Below are 15687 nucleotides of genomic sequence, written 5' to 3' on the forward strand. Positions count from 1 at the left end.
ACTACCCTCCAGACCCAACCTGAGGAAATTGACCAGATTGGCAGAGAAGCCTTCCTTTCTTCAGACAGCTTTTGCACCCTATAGGCAGTTATCTATTTTTTTTTTCTTTTTTAAAAAAAGTTCTTCTTTTTAGAGATACATGACAGTAGAGTGTATTTTGACATATTATAAATACATGGAAATTAGAACAAATAAAATTTTTAAAAAGTACATGGAATGTAACTTCCCATTCTTGTGATTATATATGATGTGGAGTTAAATTGGTCATGTATTCATGTATGAACATAGGAACGTTATGTCTGATTCATTCTGTTGTCTTTCCTATTCCCATCCCCCATCCCTTCCCTTCATTCTTCTCTAATTCAATGACTTCTATTCTTCCCTCCCCCTCCCTTATTATGTGTTAGCATCAGCATATCAGAGAGAACATTAGGCCTCTGGTTTGGGGGGATTGGTTTGTTTCACTTAGCATGATAGTCTCCACTTCCGTCTGTTTACCGGCGAATGCCAGAATTTTATTTCTCTTTATGGCTGAGTAATATTCCACTGTGTATATATACCACATTTTATTGTATATATTCCATTCCACACGTATACATTCCATTCATCTGTTGAAGTGCAGGTTGGTTCCATAGCTTAACGGTTGTGAATTGAGCCTACAGGCAGTTCTTATGTGGAGCTGTTTTTTGGAATTCTTCCTGAGGCCAAAGTAAGCAGGCAGTTTTGTTGGTCAAGTGATAGCTGCCTGACAGAAGTCTATATACAGCCTCTTCGGGGTGCTTTGATCTGCCTGGATGTGGGGAGTTCCATTTAGCCATTTTTAATCAAAAAGTGTTTAGCCAGAAGCTTTAAAACAGAAGTGTATCTTTCCAGCAAGAACAGAGGTATAGGGGAGGGACTTTGGTGTCATGCTCATGTGAGGCAGGGCAACTGGCTGACTCCTCCACAGAACCATGGCTACCCCTGTACTCTGTGTCCTGCCCTTTGTTCCTTTACCTCTCAATTTGCTGCTCAGGTCTCTCTCTGTATTCTGTACCAGTTCTGTTCTTGTCAAAGTCCAGGCCTTTCCTGGGTTGGGCAGCTGACTGTACCAGAGGCAGCCTACCTCCTTTCTTCTTCCCTTTGTGGCCTCTGTTCCACATGACCAGGAGGGCCTCATAGAGATTGGTGATCCAGCTGGAGTGATTGAGGCTCAGCAGGAGCTTCATGCTCTGTTCTCTGCCTACCCCTTGCTTGTGGAGGGTACTCTTGCCCAGGGTTCTCCTTGCTGGCTTATTGGAATCTGACTTGGGATCTCTGCCAGGTCTCATTCTCCAGCATAGCCTGGATCATGGGGCCAGGGCTGTGCCTTTGCAGGGCCCACAGTAAGCAGGTGCTGGACTAAAATGGCACACTTGGCATGTGTGCTGCTTCTGTCTGGCAACCCTGCCACCTCCATCCTTGGGTTCTCTGCCAAGGGCATCCCTGGCCAGGATGAAGCTCGGAAATAGCATAGGTGAGGCTTGGAGAGATTGCCATTAGGAAAGCCATGATGGCTTTCAGCCTTATTAGTGAAAAACAAAGTTTCCTACAGTCTGATTCTGGAAACAATGTTTTGGCAAGGGCGGGTTCAGCTAGAAGGCTGGCCATTTTATTTCTTAGCACTGCCACCATAAATGAAGACGTGCACTAAGTTGGTCCTTAGGAAATGAGAGTTTGGGTTCCAGTAAGGATTGGGTTCTGGGGGTAATGAAATGGAATGGTGGAGGTAGGAGGGCTATCCGGATGGATAACCAAAGGCTTAGAGAGGTGACAGAGCAATCCTCAGTTCTTACTGTAGAATGTGGAACACAGTGAAAGGCCCATGAGGCTGCCTGGTCACCTTACCCTGCTCAGTCTGGGCCCATCTTGTGTCTGTCTCCCCTCAGGTTCGAGTTGATGCGCATGTGCTGGCAGTACAACCCCAAGATGAGACCTTCCTTCCTGGAGATCATCAGCAGCATCAAAGATGAGATGGAACCCAGTTTTCGGGAGGTCTCCTTCTACTACAGCGAGGAGAATAAACCGCCTGAACCTGAGGAGCTGGACCTGGAGCCTGAAAACATGGAGAGTGTCCCCCTGGACCCCTCGGCCTCCTCATCATCCCTGCCGCTGCCTGACAGACACTCAGGACACAAGGCCGAGAATGGCCCAGGCCCTGGAGTGCTGGTTCTCCGAGCCAGCTTCGATGAGAGACGGCCTTACGCACACATGAACGGAGGACGCACGGACGAGAGAGCCTTGCCGCTGCCCCAGTCTTCAACCTGCTGATCCTCGGATCCCGAATCCCGTGCAAACAGTAACGTGTGTGCACACTCAGCGGCGGGTGGGGGGAGAGAAAGTTTTAACAATCTATTCACAAGCCTCCTGTACCTCAGTGGATCTTCAGAACTGCATTGCTGCCCATGGAGACGGCTTCTCTGCAGTAAAACACATTTGGGATGTTCCTTTTTTCAATATGCAAGCAGCTTTTTATTTCCTTACCCAAACCCTTAACTGACACCGGCCTCTAAGAACCTTAATGACAACACTTAATAGCAACAGAACACTTGAGAATTGAGTCTCCTCATATTCTCATATTCTCTCTCTCTCTCTCTCTCTCTCTCTCTCTCTCTCTCTCTCTCTCTCTCTTTCTCTCTCTCTTACTTTTTCCTTTTTCTGTTTCATAATGAAAAAAATATTTTCCACAAACCCAGCCGGGAAGCCCTTTTTATCAGATGGAGGAAGTGGCTGTTCCTGGGACTCCACATCACCCTGTATATACCTGCCTGACACCACAGGTCTTTATACAACACAAACACACACACACACACACACACACATTGAGATGGAGTTTTTTAACTATATCTTTACCTATTTAGTGTCATCTAAAATTTAAAAAGGGCCATCGTTCATCCATGGTTGTTACCATTTTAACGCTGCCAAATTTTGCCAAAATTCTGAACTTTCTCCCTCATGATCCCCCCCCACACACTAATTTTCTTATGTTCAGAGGAATGGGGTGAGCATGGTATCTAGTTAATAACTCCATTTAAGAGAAACATTGGTGATGCACTCCATCTGACTGTCCCCTGGGTGCCTTCCAAGCCCACGTCCACCCCGGTCTTGTTGCTTTTGATGACTAGGTTATTATTTGGGGGAACTGGACAAAATGGGACCTTCCCTCAGTGAAGATGCGGAAAGGCTAAACTAGCTTCCCCACCGCACTCCCCATCTCCACCCCTTCACCCTCCAAGAATTCTGGAGGAAAGAGATCCTGAGTGAGCCTAAAAGCCAGGCTGTGGGTCAAGGTGGACCCCATGCCAGTTTCCTCCCCCAGCCCTCCCTCCTGACCCCACAAGGAACACAGATGGGAAGGGTTTCCAGGGACTCAGCCCAGCCGTTTGTGCAGTTGTGCAAGGAAAGGGGTTCAGGCACCACAGCAGTGAGAAGAAGCGCAGGCAATGGAGTCAAGCATTCTAAGCTTTGTTGACATTTTCTCTGTTCCTAGGACTTCTTCATGGGTCTTACAGTTCTATGTTAGACCATGAAACATTTGCATACACATTGTCTTTAATGTCACTTTTATAACTTTTTTACGGTTCAGATATTCATCTATACGTCTGTACAGAAAAAAAAAAAAAAGCTGCTATTTTTTTTGTTCTTTATCTTTGTGGATTTAATCTATGAAAACTTTCAGGTCTACCCTTCTTCCCTTTCTGCTCACTCCAAGAAACTTCTTGTGCTTTGTACTAGTGTGTGTGATTTTTCTTCCTTCTCTCCCAATAATTGATACTTCTAGAACATAATTTGCCATGAACTGTTTGATGCCTTTTTATAAATTCATCTCCCCTTTCCCTGCTCCCTGAGACCCATTCATTGTCTTCTGTCCCATAGGCTTTGTGGGCATAAGGCTGGTGTGGGAAGGAGGTGGATCAGAGGCTAGGGCCAGGGTCCCAGTGGGCCTTGCTCCCATCCTTCCCCTGCCTCCCCTCTTGTGGCATTGGAGTCTGTTACAGCGCAAGACCCGATGCAAACTCAGGTCAGAAAAAAAAAGAAAAAGAAAAAAAAAGTTGAATATCTCATGCATCCTTGTTCAGTGTTTATAGTCCCCCGTTGTTGAAAGTCTCATCTTCTCTTTCCCTAGCCTTTGTTTTGGTTGTGACACACATATATATATTTTTTTAATTATTGGGTACAACAGCAGTTTTAACTGCAGACACTAGGCATTTGGATTACTATTTTTTTAAATGGATATTTAATCCTTCCATCCCACAGAAAACAGCTGCTGAGTCCCAGGGTGCAGCAGGGTGTGGCCCAGCAGGCTCCCCTCTGCCACCCTCCACACCACCCTCACCATACCAACCTACCTGTCTCTAGAAACAGAGCATCCCAAGAGACCTCCCCCACACTGGCGGGGAGCAGGACCCCAGCATCCCAGCTGGACCAGGGACAGCATCCTCAGGGGTGTGTGCAAGCACACCGCCAGGTCTGCCGGCCTGAGTGCCAGGTCAGGGCAGTGCCAGTACTATGGAGGCCCCACCCTTTGCTCCCAGGGGACCAGAGCCCTGGCGCTGGCGTGCTATTCCTTGGCCAGGAATCCCAGTCCTCGGGGCCCAGGGGTCTTGTTTTGTTTAGTTTTTAGCACTTCTCACCAGAGTGATGACAGCACAAGAGTTGCTTCTGGGATGGAAATGTTTAAATTATGAGTAAGAACAAAGCTCAAAGATGATGATTGCTAGTTGTGACTGGAGATTAAACACAAAAACGAAAGTCTGTAGTGCATCTTTGCTTGTCAATAGTTTCAGTTTCACAACTTTTTCACTAGACTTTGTCCCACAGTGTTTTTCCTTAAAAAAAAAAAAAAAGAAAAAAGGTGATTAAGAAGGTATTATATATGAGTTTTCTTTTAATTTATTTTGTGATACCAGTTTTAATCACTGTAGAGAAGCCCCCATTATGAATTTAAATACTGAGGAAAGGGTTTGTGTGTATGTGTGTGTGTGTGTGCGCGTGTGTGTGTGTAAGGGACAGTTTTTGATTTTTCGTTGTTGTTTTTTCAACATTTATCTACCTCACTCTTATTTTTTTATATGTGTATATAGAAAAAAATACATCTCACATTTCTCAGCACCTGACAATAGGCCGTTGATACTGGTAACCTCATCCATGCCACAGGCCACACACCCAGGTGATGCAGGGAGAGAGGCCTGGCTGTTTTCCGGGGTCAAAACAACACTAACTCACCTCTCCACTCATTTCAAATGAACTTGCCTTTTTCTGAGATGTCTCATCTCATATTGCTTTTCCTTCTTTCCTAACCTGATTTCCTCAGAGGTTGGGAGGTAGTAGAATTGCCCTGTTCTCAGTCCAGTGACCCTTATGACCCTGAGGAGGTAACCAGAACATGCCATGGGGGGGCGACCTGGCCATCCCTGTCTGGATGACTTTGAAACAAAACTACTTCATGCATGTTGAATGACCAACACATTTCATCATTGAGAGAGCAGAGTTCCCCAGGATCTGAGAACAGGAAGGCCCCACACCACACATTGATCTGTGAGAATCCCATGTGTGTGCGTGTAGGATGTTGGTTGGTTCCCTTGCCTGCTCTGGTGAGGCCTGCGAGTGAGGCAGGGATGTGCCACCACTGCTGCTGCTACGTTTGTTCTATTCAAAGGTACACCCACGTCAGCAATTTGAGAGCTTGACCTTCTGATCCAGAATGCAGTTTCCTGACATTACCACCAATCTGATACAGAAAAGGTGGTAGGGGCAAAGCCCTTCCCCCTCTGCACACTGCTTTCTCAACTTTACCCTCAACCTCCTCCTCCCCCAGGGGTAAACAGACATACCAAACCTTGGGGCTGGGAAGGCCAGTGGTTGGCTCAGCCTCTGTGGCATTCCCATCCTGTCAGGGCTGTACCTCCGTCCATCCCATCATCCTGCTGCTCATGGGCGGATGGTGCACTCTCCACATCCAGTGGCTGCTCATAGGCACTGGGGACTTCAGCTGGGAAACATGTTGTAGGTGGTTTTCTCCAAGAGGGGGCAGCTCCTTAGCAGTTCCAGTAGGTACAGTTAAGCTCAGGGGCCTTCTCCTTCCTGCTAGAACACTACCCTTCTCTCCCAAGTCCCTGGGGACCTTAAGATCATTGAGAAATACTGTTTGATCAGGGTTTTCTTCTTCCACACTGTAGGTGACCCCTTGGAATAGTGCCCTCTCCTCTCTTTTGCACATACTTACCGGTTTCCACAACTGGATTTCTACAGATCATTCAGCTGGTTGTAAGGGTTTTGTTTTACTGTCCAAGTGATTGGTGTCTTTTTGTTTTTGTTTTATGTAGGTGGTTTTTCTTTACGTAGAGAACACTACAGTGTAGTGCCCATCATAAGTGCTTCAGAAACACTTCAATAAAAGAAAATTTTGTTTGTGTGATGGTGCAGTCATTTTACTGGACCAACCCACCCACCTTGACTATACCAAGGCATCATATATCCACAGTTCTAGCCTAATTTTATGCTGATTTTCCCACCTCTTCTCGTTTTTCTCTTTTGTGTGCTCCAAATAATCTTATCAAGCTGAGTTGTGGCATTTTCCATGCAACCTCCTCCTGACAGCAGCTCACATTGCTTGAAGTAACGTGAACCACTGAGGCACATCACTGCATTGATGTGAGCATTAAGACATTCTCACACACAGCCCTTCCCTAAGGCAGCAAGAACTGGCATATTCTAGAGACACTATTTAACGCTGTGTGAGACCCAGACCATGCCAGTTCTCCTTATGGAATGTCATGATGTTTGACACACAGTTGGAAAGCACTTTCTTCTTGGAAGATAAAAGACTGTGTTCATGACCATCACTGGCCTCTCCTTCCATCCTGCTTCTTATGACTCGGGACAACATTTCAATGGTAGGAAAAGCAGCTTCATAAAATAGAAAAGTGGTTGTTGTGAAACTGCCGAATGACAAAATGCTTGATATGTGGCGCTGTGCTTTGGTTGGGATAACGGATCAGTGAGCCATGTATGATGCCAAATTTTAGGCCAGTCTGATCCACGGAAGCCTCTTAGCAGTCCACTTCTGTAACTGGTGGCCAAGTTACACTGACTTGAGTGAGTGATAAGGTTAGGATGCTCATCCCCGGTCCTCAGCTGTCACTGCTGGGTCTGCTTACGGTAACCAGACAGTGTTGAAGGCAACTCCTTTTCAAACCATAGGCACCCTGCAGTTGACAGTAACACTCCATGGTATGCCTTGGCCCATTCCAGCAATCCCAGTAATGCGTTTAAGGTTTGGGGTTTGTTCTTTTGTTAATGTTACTTTTGTGTTTGTCAGCTGTCTTTTCATTTCCTGGGCTAAGCAGCATTGCGAGACTTGGACCAGAGATCCACTTCTTAAGAACCAGTGATGAAAGTCAAACTTTCTTACTCCACTCTGAACTAGTCGGTGGTACGAAAGAGAACTTCAAGAGAGGATGTTGTTTAGATTGAACCTCTGTTGCCAGAGATGCTGAAGATACAGACCTTGGATAGGCCAGGTTTCCTTTCTGGCCTCCAACTGGATGACTAGTTGATCGTTTAGAGAAATGAACGTTCCTTAGTGGTGGAATGACGAGGCACTAGGAAACCATTGTTAACAGGGATCAATGACATGAAGAGAAGAATTTCGGGCAGAAGGGTACAGGGCTTTGGAAGAAGCATGGGCAGTGTTTTGAACTTGATGCCTTCTGAAGGTATCAGACCACATCAAGGCTCAACAGTCATCCATGGGCATTTGGTTTCAACAAATAAACCTAACATCCTGCTCTGGAAACTTAACGGAGTTAAATTACATTGTTCAAGAACGCAGACTACATCACACCAGTTGAGTTGTCAGTTCTGGGGCATGACTTTAGAGTTTTGTTTTATTTTGTTTCTGCAAGAACATAATAATCACTCATTTGTATGTCCACGTTTGTGTGTCCGCATCTTTCCAGTAAACATTTTTTTAATTAGTCACTCATTAGTGTTTCCAATAGGGCTCTTAAGTCCAGTAGATTACGGGTAGTCAGTTGACGAAGATCTGGTTTACAAGAACTAATTAAATGTTTCATTGCATTTTTGTAAGAACATAGAATAATTTTATAAAATGTTTGTAGTTTATAATTGCTGAAAATAATTTAAAGACACTTTTTTTTCCTCTCTGTGTGCAAATATATGTTTGTGATCCATTTTTTAAGACACCTGTTTACTAGCTAGCTTTACAATATGCCAAAAAAAAAAAAAAAAAAAAAAAGATTTTTCCCAGGCCATGGCTCACCCTCTTTCTCCCCGATGCTTTGTGCCCTATATAACAAAGGAATAATGATGATTTCAAAAGTAGTTCTGTATCTTCAGTATCTTGGTCTTCTAGAACCCTCTGGTTGGGTAGGGGATCTTTTACTGGTTATTTCCCTTTGGAGTATAGTGACCTTAACAGATGGAAAGAACCTCATTGGCCATGGAGCAGAGGTGTTGCCACCCCATGGGACAGGACACTGTGGCATCTGGCTTGCTGACGTGGCTGTTGCCTTGATCTGCAATGCCATAGAGATGGAAGGATTTCAGGGCACTGCAGATGGCCTTCACAGAGATCACACAAAAGATTCTGGGGCACACAGGCCATTTGCTTCCGTGCCTCACATCATGACGAATGCTTTGTTCTAACAAGGAAGAGACCTTATTTATTTTTATTTAAGGCAGAACACCGAAGACACGTTTTTACCATACAGAACAAATTCTTTTTAATAAAAAGTACAGCACACCTCAGTATTTTTTTTGAAGTTTGACTCCATGTCCTCTAGTTCCCAATGATACTGATCATGTCTACACAGTTCCACAAAATCCCCATTGTTGGAAACATCTGGAATTTTTTGCACTCCATAGGAGAAAGATTCAGAAACCAATTTTTTTGTGTGTGTTCAGCTTCTGATTTGGATGTTTGGTGTTGTGCAGACACATCCACAGGTGGAATAGATGCCTGGCAAAAACACCTGTCTGCTTTCTAAGCCAGTGAGGTTGAGGTGAGAGGTTTGCCAGAGTTTGTCTACCTCTGGAATTAAAAAATCAAACAAAAAACCAGAAGGCGCGATGGAATGGATGCATCGCAAATAATGCATTTTTTGAGTTTCTTGTTTAAAAAAGGTTTTTTGAAAAAGTTTTTTAAAAAGGTAATAACATGGCCAATTTGTTACATAAAATGACTTTCTGTGTATAAATTATTCCTAAGAAATCCTCTGTTTATATAAAAAAATCAGTAGATGAAAAAAATTTCAAAATGTTTTTGTATATTCTGTTGTAAGAATTTATTCCTGTTATCGATATACTCTGGATTCTTTACATTATGGGGGATAAAAAGAAACTTTGTCTATTTTGAATGGCTGACGCTAAGGCAACTTTAGTTTCTCTTACTCTGCTTTTTTCTAGTAGTTAAAGTACTACATGGTTTAAGTTAAATAAAAGAATTCTGTACGCACTTTTTGACTCCAGTTTTATTTCCTCCCTTTCTGGAAGCATCACCACACTTATGTGGCAAGGGAGCAGAGCTCCAGGCAGCATGTGTGTTTACACATGTCACTTGCAAGTGTTCCCTGAGAAAGCATCATCTTATTTGTGACAGCTGAACACTCTGAGCATGCAAATTGCTGGTGAAGTCAGGGAAGCTACTCTTTCTCACCCCCATTAAATTGACTGGAAGAAAATTTGGATACATAAAATACAAAGTCTGTACTTCATTTTTGGCTGATTTACAGGCTTTTTCCCTAGACCTTCCACTGAAAAAAGTCAAGCCAAGACAGGTTTGATCTGCGTGACTCTGGGGCAGAGGATTCTAATGTTAACAATGTCCTAAACATATGAAACTTTGAGGGACATTCCAGATCTAAACAATAACATGGGGAAAGGAAAGGAATAGGTAAGTAGTCTTTAATGGGTACTATTTGGGATAATGAGAAAGTTCTAGGGATAGATGGTGGTGATAGTTGCACAGCAATGCAGAGGTAGTGAATGCCACTAAACTATACTTTAAAATGGTTAAAATGAGGGGCTGGGGATGTAGCTCAGTTGGTAGAGTGCTTGCCTCACAAGCACAAGGCCCTAGGTTCAATCCCCAGCACCACCAAAAAAAAAAAAAAAGTAAAATGGTTAAAATGAGTAGCAAAAGAGGGGAGAACCAAACACCAGAGTCTTGTTAGCTCCAAAGCTGCTCACAGGGCCTGGATGTGTAAATTTGGAGGCCAGGCAGAGGGCACCTGGAGCAGCAGCTGCACCTGAGTTTCCATGCCTCTGCAAACTGGGTCTGTGGGCCTGGCAATCTGGGCAGAATCATACAGCCCCACTGCTGTGCCTTTTGGAAGAAAAAAATTGCTAGGGATTTCATTTCATTGCCATGAAAACCATAACTGAACCTAGTTAATCCCTTGTGCAACGTCCGCCTTTTAGAGAGTTCTTTTTTCTTCTGACAATAAAATAACTCTTTGTGATTTTGTTGGGCTAATTCAGAATTTTTTTCCCTCTGTGTAAACTGTTTTACAAGCAATTTTTTAAAAGCCTCTCAAAGCACAGTTGAACTCTACACACAGCATTGAAGCGTTTAATTTTTTCTAAAGGAGACATCCCCCAGTTGCTTCTCTTTGGCTGTTTGGTTTTCTGCAAACCAGGCTGTGCACCTGGGATTTCCCAATCTCTTCCAGCATTTCCTGGATAATGACTTGCAAGACTCTTCCCAGCAGACTGGCAGGGAGCCAACGGGACAGTGGCGGGATGTGGATGAGTGCCGCATGCCCATTTCCATGATGCAGAGAGAAGTAGTAGGCATAATCACAGACGTACCTGCATCCACATGAACTGCCACGTCAGTTAGACCAACCCCTAACTCCATGAACTATAAACAGAATTGGCTATGCAACATCCACAAACCATGAAGAGGGAGGACCACCACTTGGAGAAATTTAAGTTTGGGTCTTCTGCCTCAGAAAGAACATGGGGCTGGAAATAAACCAGAGACTGGCTCCTGGTCTCCTGACCAACAAGTGATGAAGAGAAAATGACTGAACTAACTAATCCAAAACACTGACAACCCAGTAAATCCCTCCCTCATTCATGTCTTCATTGAGTCATCTATCCATTCATTACTTGGAGAAGGGAGAAAATTCCTACTGGGCATCAGAGTTTGGAGAAGCAAAGGTAAATTAACCTTTATGTGGGGCCAGGTTAACTCAGAATTTTAGTTCCCCTCCCCCAAAAATATAAAAATATCCACAAAATGTACCTGATTCTCAAAACCTGCCTTTCCATCTCTTCTATAACAATGCTCCAAAGCCTGTGTTATGGGAGGAGTCCTGGAAACAAGACTTCAGGCTAGGGCGTGAGCAACCAAGCTTGTGCTCGTCTGCAGCAAAGAGGGGTGGACCAAGTAGCCAACTGGATGGCATAGTACGGTATGGGATCTTCCCTTGAGGAGAGAGAGGGGACTCTGAAGACCATTCCCTCCCCTTGCTCCCTCGACCCTCTGCTGAGCGTACCTGCCCGCATCTCGGGAAAAGGTCACCTCAACATCCTGCACAGCAATGTGCTTGCAGATCGCCTTCATGCTGACCACCGACTCGATCACATCCGGGCCACCCGGTAGGCACACACCACCCTCAGGTCGGAAGCCCCGGATGTCAGCATCCCGGTAACCTCTGTTCTTGCCACACTGTTCCAGAAAAATCACTTTGGCAGAGGTGTCGACTCCCACATGGACGGCAAGCTGTGTGAGCGCGTGCAATAGCAGAGAGATCACAAGAAATCAGGTCATCATCTGTACAGAAGGGCCAGGCTGTGGGAGAGCCTAGGATCCAACCCAGAAAACCCACAATCCCCTGCCTATGTCTTCTAATTAATACGAGTAGACGGAAAAGCAGCTGGGCTATTAACTGAATAGAACCATGCTGCTTTTACATTTAAATACTTTTATATTTCAAGATATTCTTACGGAGTAGTCTCTCTCTCTCTCTCTCTCTCTCTCTCTCTCTCTCTCTCTCTCTCTCTCTCTCTCTCTCTCTCTCTCTCTCTCTCTCTCTCTTTTGGTTGGGGAGGAAGCTGATATCTATGATTACCACAGGAGAAGCTTAGTGTTTTAGTGGAATCATGTCTTTTTAATGAAACTTTAATAAAGGAAGTTAGTAAGAGACCAATAAAATCTTGATAGAATTTATTTGAGCTGATTATTTTTCCTTTTTCAAAAATAGCTGCTGAGTATTTTATCAAAACATTTGAGGCATTTTCTTAACAGCTTGGTGGTGTATGTTTTATTAACTTCATCTTATGGTCTTTGGAGGGAGGGGTATTTGTATCCGGGTACTGGTACCAAGTAATTTGTTCAGATAATATAGGTTAGAAATATAGGTTTGATATAGGTTAACATATTGAGAATATAGTTTTGAAAATAAGCCCTCCCTGGGTGTACCACCCTCCCAGTCACTCTCCCTAGCCCAGGCGGTCCTTACCTCAGGTCCAACCTCAAACCAGCCTTCCCTGAATGGGCATGCATGGGGCCCAACCTGAGCCTCTTTCTTAGGTAGAAACTCTTTGAGTTCAATTTCTTTTTTTCCTCCTCTCTTTCCTGGTTTTAAGACCTACTCTAGCCAGGCATGGTGGCACAAGCCTGTAATACCAGTGATTTGGGAGGCTGAGGCAGAAGAATCTTGAGTTCAAAGCCAGCCTCAGCAACTTAGTGGGCCCTAAGCACTCAGCAAGACCCTGTCTCTAAATAAAGTATAAGAAAAAGGCTGGGCATGTGGCTCAATGGTTAAGTGCCCCTGGGTTCAATCCCCAGTACTGGGGGGCAGGGGAAACCTCTGTATTTCAGCTTAAACCTAGAACCTTACAGTATCAATTGGGACTTCATGACTTCATGCTATTGAATGGGACAAGGGGACAGAGTGCACATCAGCCAACACCCAAGAACCAGCCATTCAGGAAGTTCATAAGCCCTGTGCTCCACCACATCATAAGCCTCCAGCTCCACTGCCTCTCCAGTCATCACTTACTTGTGGTTGGCAATCTTCCCAGATTTTGGTGATCCTCTGCTTTGCCTCCCTGTAATCTACAGGCAACTGCAGAGTTCGTAGCTCCACCTCCATATCAGTCCCCAGGCCCAACTTGGAGAGCTCCTGTAGAAAGAAGCAGGCTGACTTACCTCAATTGACTGGGGACAAAGAGGAGTCCCTGAAACTCCAATCCTTGGGCTGCACTTCCAGGAGTCTTCTGTGGGCCTGGATCCTGCCCCCGAGGAACTCATGCCATGGCAAGAAGATAACAAGAGAACCTTGGCTCCTGTCCTGCAAGGCAACTGCCCAATACAGCTGCACCTGTCAAGATGTAGACCCCTAAAGAGACACATCTGACCCAGCCATGTTTGCAGAGCTAAGTTCTATGGATAAACAGGGTGATCCAGATGGAGAAGCTGGGGACAGGCATGCCAGCAGAGGAAGCTGCAAAGACAGAGGGGAGCAAAACGACCTTGAGGTCTTTAGGCAATTTGGTTTGACATGATTCTCTTGGCAGAGCTAAAGGATTCATTCTTGTGTCCTGCATTGTCACAAGACAAAACATCTAGTGTAAGGCCCCCCAAAAAGGAAACCCCAACTCTGTCCCATGGATGGATGGCAACCCCAATCAACCGCAGGAGGCGTCACTTGATGCAAACCGCAAGAGGTGTTTATTCCAGCGCGCTGGGACCCAACTCCAGGAGTCGAGTCCCTAGCAGAAAATCTTGTAGGTTTATAAAGGCAGAAACCACACATCGGGAGGGGTCACACATGAAAGGGGGAAAAGGGGAAACAAAGCTGCCAGGAAATTTCAAAGGGGGTCTGGGTTTGCTGACAACATGTTTCACAATGTTTTACAACAGGCTGTAGATTCTGGTCAATAGTTTCTGGTAATCCTACTGTTTGAGCACTATCTGGCTATCAGGCTCAATTTACTCTTTTACTCTCTGTTTGGGAACAGAGAACAGCTTTAAGGGCTTTGTTCCCATTACTGGGAGGGAAACCTTAGGGAGTTGAGATAAAACAGACAGCTTAAAAAAATGTCCATTCTTTCATTTCCCCATTTTCTTTTCTGGTAAGTTCTAATCATGGAACTTCTGTCTCTATATACTCTTCTCCAAAGCTATTTCCTTGGCGGAGGGACTGGTATTGTTGCCTGAGCATTAGTACCTGTACAGCACTTACTCTTTCCCTGATGAAGGTGACTAGGTGATTTCAGGCAGGCAAGAGCCCAGGGGGCGGGCCACCAATTAGCAGCCCCTTGTTTGCAGTCCTTGATAAACAGTCCTTGATAAAGGCAGGTAAATTTGGTAATCAATGGGCTCCGGAGATCCTTGACATTCCATTCTTCCAGGGGCAGTCTCCAACTTCCAGAGGCAGATGATTTTATGGCCATTTCCTCGATTTGACCCGATCCCCTATTTCTACACTAACTACCTGTTCCCAATTCTGGCTTCATTCCCCCCTCTAATCTCAGGAACTCCATGCTGCTGGGGAAGGAGGTCGATGACCGCTCTAGCTTCTTCGAGCTGGAAGTGGGTGGCGTGGGGCAAGCAGCTTGGAGTTCCTTTTCTAAAAATCGGGTCAATCAAGGGGTCCCAGGAAGAAGCCTGGTTGGGGAAGAGCAGGTTGTAAAGTCATCTGGGGGCGGCTGCTTCTATGATAGAAGAACAAAAAGACATGAGTACTGAAATGAGATTAGCACAAAGTAAATGTTGCAGCATCTGAAACATGCCACTGAGTATCACGAAAATGACAGAAGTTAATCTCTCACCAGGATGTGGAAGAACTGAGAAATTGTTCCCATAACTAGGCCTAGCAAAGGCTGGAGAGAACAAGGCCTTTATTTGGGGACTTTAACATTGTCATAGATGTCCCCAGAAAATATAGTTAAGCTACTTAATGTCATCTGATTTTGTAAAATATCCCTTTATTGGTATAACCTGTGTTTACTAGAGATCTCTATACTTCTGTTACTTAGGAATAGATAATCATACTAACAAACATAGATTAAGTCTACCTGTGTAGCTTAGGAAGGTCTTAAACTGACTAAAAACTTCTGACTCTGGCAGTTTCTCTTGATAGTTATCAGGCACATTTGCTGAAGAATCTTTCTTTCATTTGTAGCTTCCAGCCTTTATTCTAGTGGGCTAATATAAGTGTACATCTTAAGTTACATTTAATTATTATTTCCTTTAAATGCCCAAGAATGGCTATATTTTGGTTTTAACTGTTTTGCTGGGTATCTAAGATCAAGATGGTCAAATTGACCTGGTTCCTGTCTTGTTAAAGAGTCAGCTGAGTTCCCACAGGGGTCACTCGTACAGAACTTAAGAGCGGCTCCTTAGCTCCACCAGTGACTTGGATTAGGCAGGGTCTCTTGATGAGGTGACTTCCTTTAGAAACATCAAGGGATGTTTCCCCTTTTCCATGACCCTCCTCTGCAGCAGATGCACTGGATAATTTTTCATCCTCTAGTCTCAACAATCTCCTTGATCAGGAGGTTGTGTGACCCAGAGTTGCAACGCTCCTTAGAGAAGTTCTTTTACTCCCTGGGTTCAGGCTAACATTGAGGGCAAGACCCAAATATGGACTTTTCTTGACCTCTGTATTTAACTCCAATTTCTAAGTTGGA

The 15687-nt window shown here is 44.6% G+C and overlaps 2 protein-coding genes across 2 annotated transcripts in view; one reads left to right on the forward strand and one right to left on the reverse strand.

The window, feature by feature from the left end:
* The window catches only part of IGF1R (insulin like growth factor 1 receptor), a 325470-nt gene extending 315974 nt beyond the window's left edge, over positions 1 to 9496 (forward strand). The window contains exon 21 of the mRNA XM_079129075.1: positions 1908 to 9496. Within this exon, the coding sequence (XP_078985201.1) occupies positions 1908 to 2289 (382 nt within the window). The 3' untranslated portion in view covers positions 2290 to 9496. The remainder of the gene's footprint in view (positions 1 to 1907) is intronic.
* Positions 9497 to 10465: 969 nt separating this feature from the next.
* PGPEP1L (pyroglutamyl-peptidase I like) overlaps positions 10466 to 15687 on the reverse strand; it is a 31022-nt gene continuing 25800 nt past the window's right edge. The window contains exons 3-5 of the mRNA XM_079129080.1: positions 13053 to 13175; positions 11544 to 11770; positions 10466 to 10851 (exon numbers count right to left, since the gene is read on the reverse strand). Coding sequence (XP_078985206.1) covers positions 10623 to 10851; positions 11544 to 11770; positions 13053 to 13175 — 579 coding nt within the window. The 3' untranslated portion in view covers positions 10466 to 10622. The remainder of the gene's footprint in view (positions 10852 to 11543; positions 11771 to 13052; positions 13176 to 15687) is intronic.

Source organism: Sciurus vulgaris, assembly GCF_902686455.1.
Source record: "Sciurus vulgaris genome assembly, chromosome: 2".
Classification (NCBI taxonomy): Eukaryota; Metazoa; Chordata; class Mammalia; order Rodentia; family Sciuridae; genus Sciurus; species Sciurus vulgaris.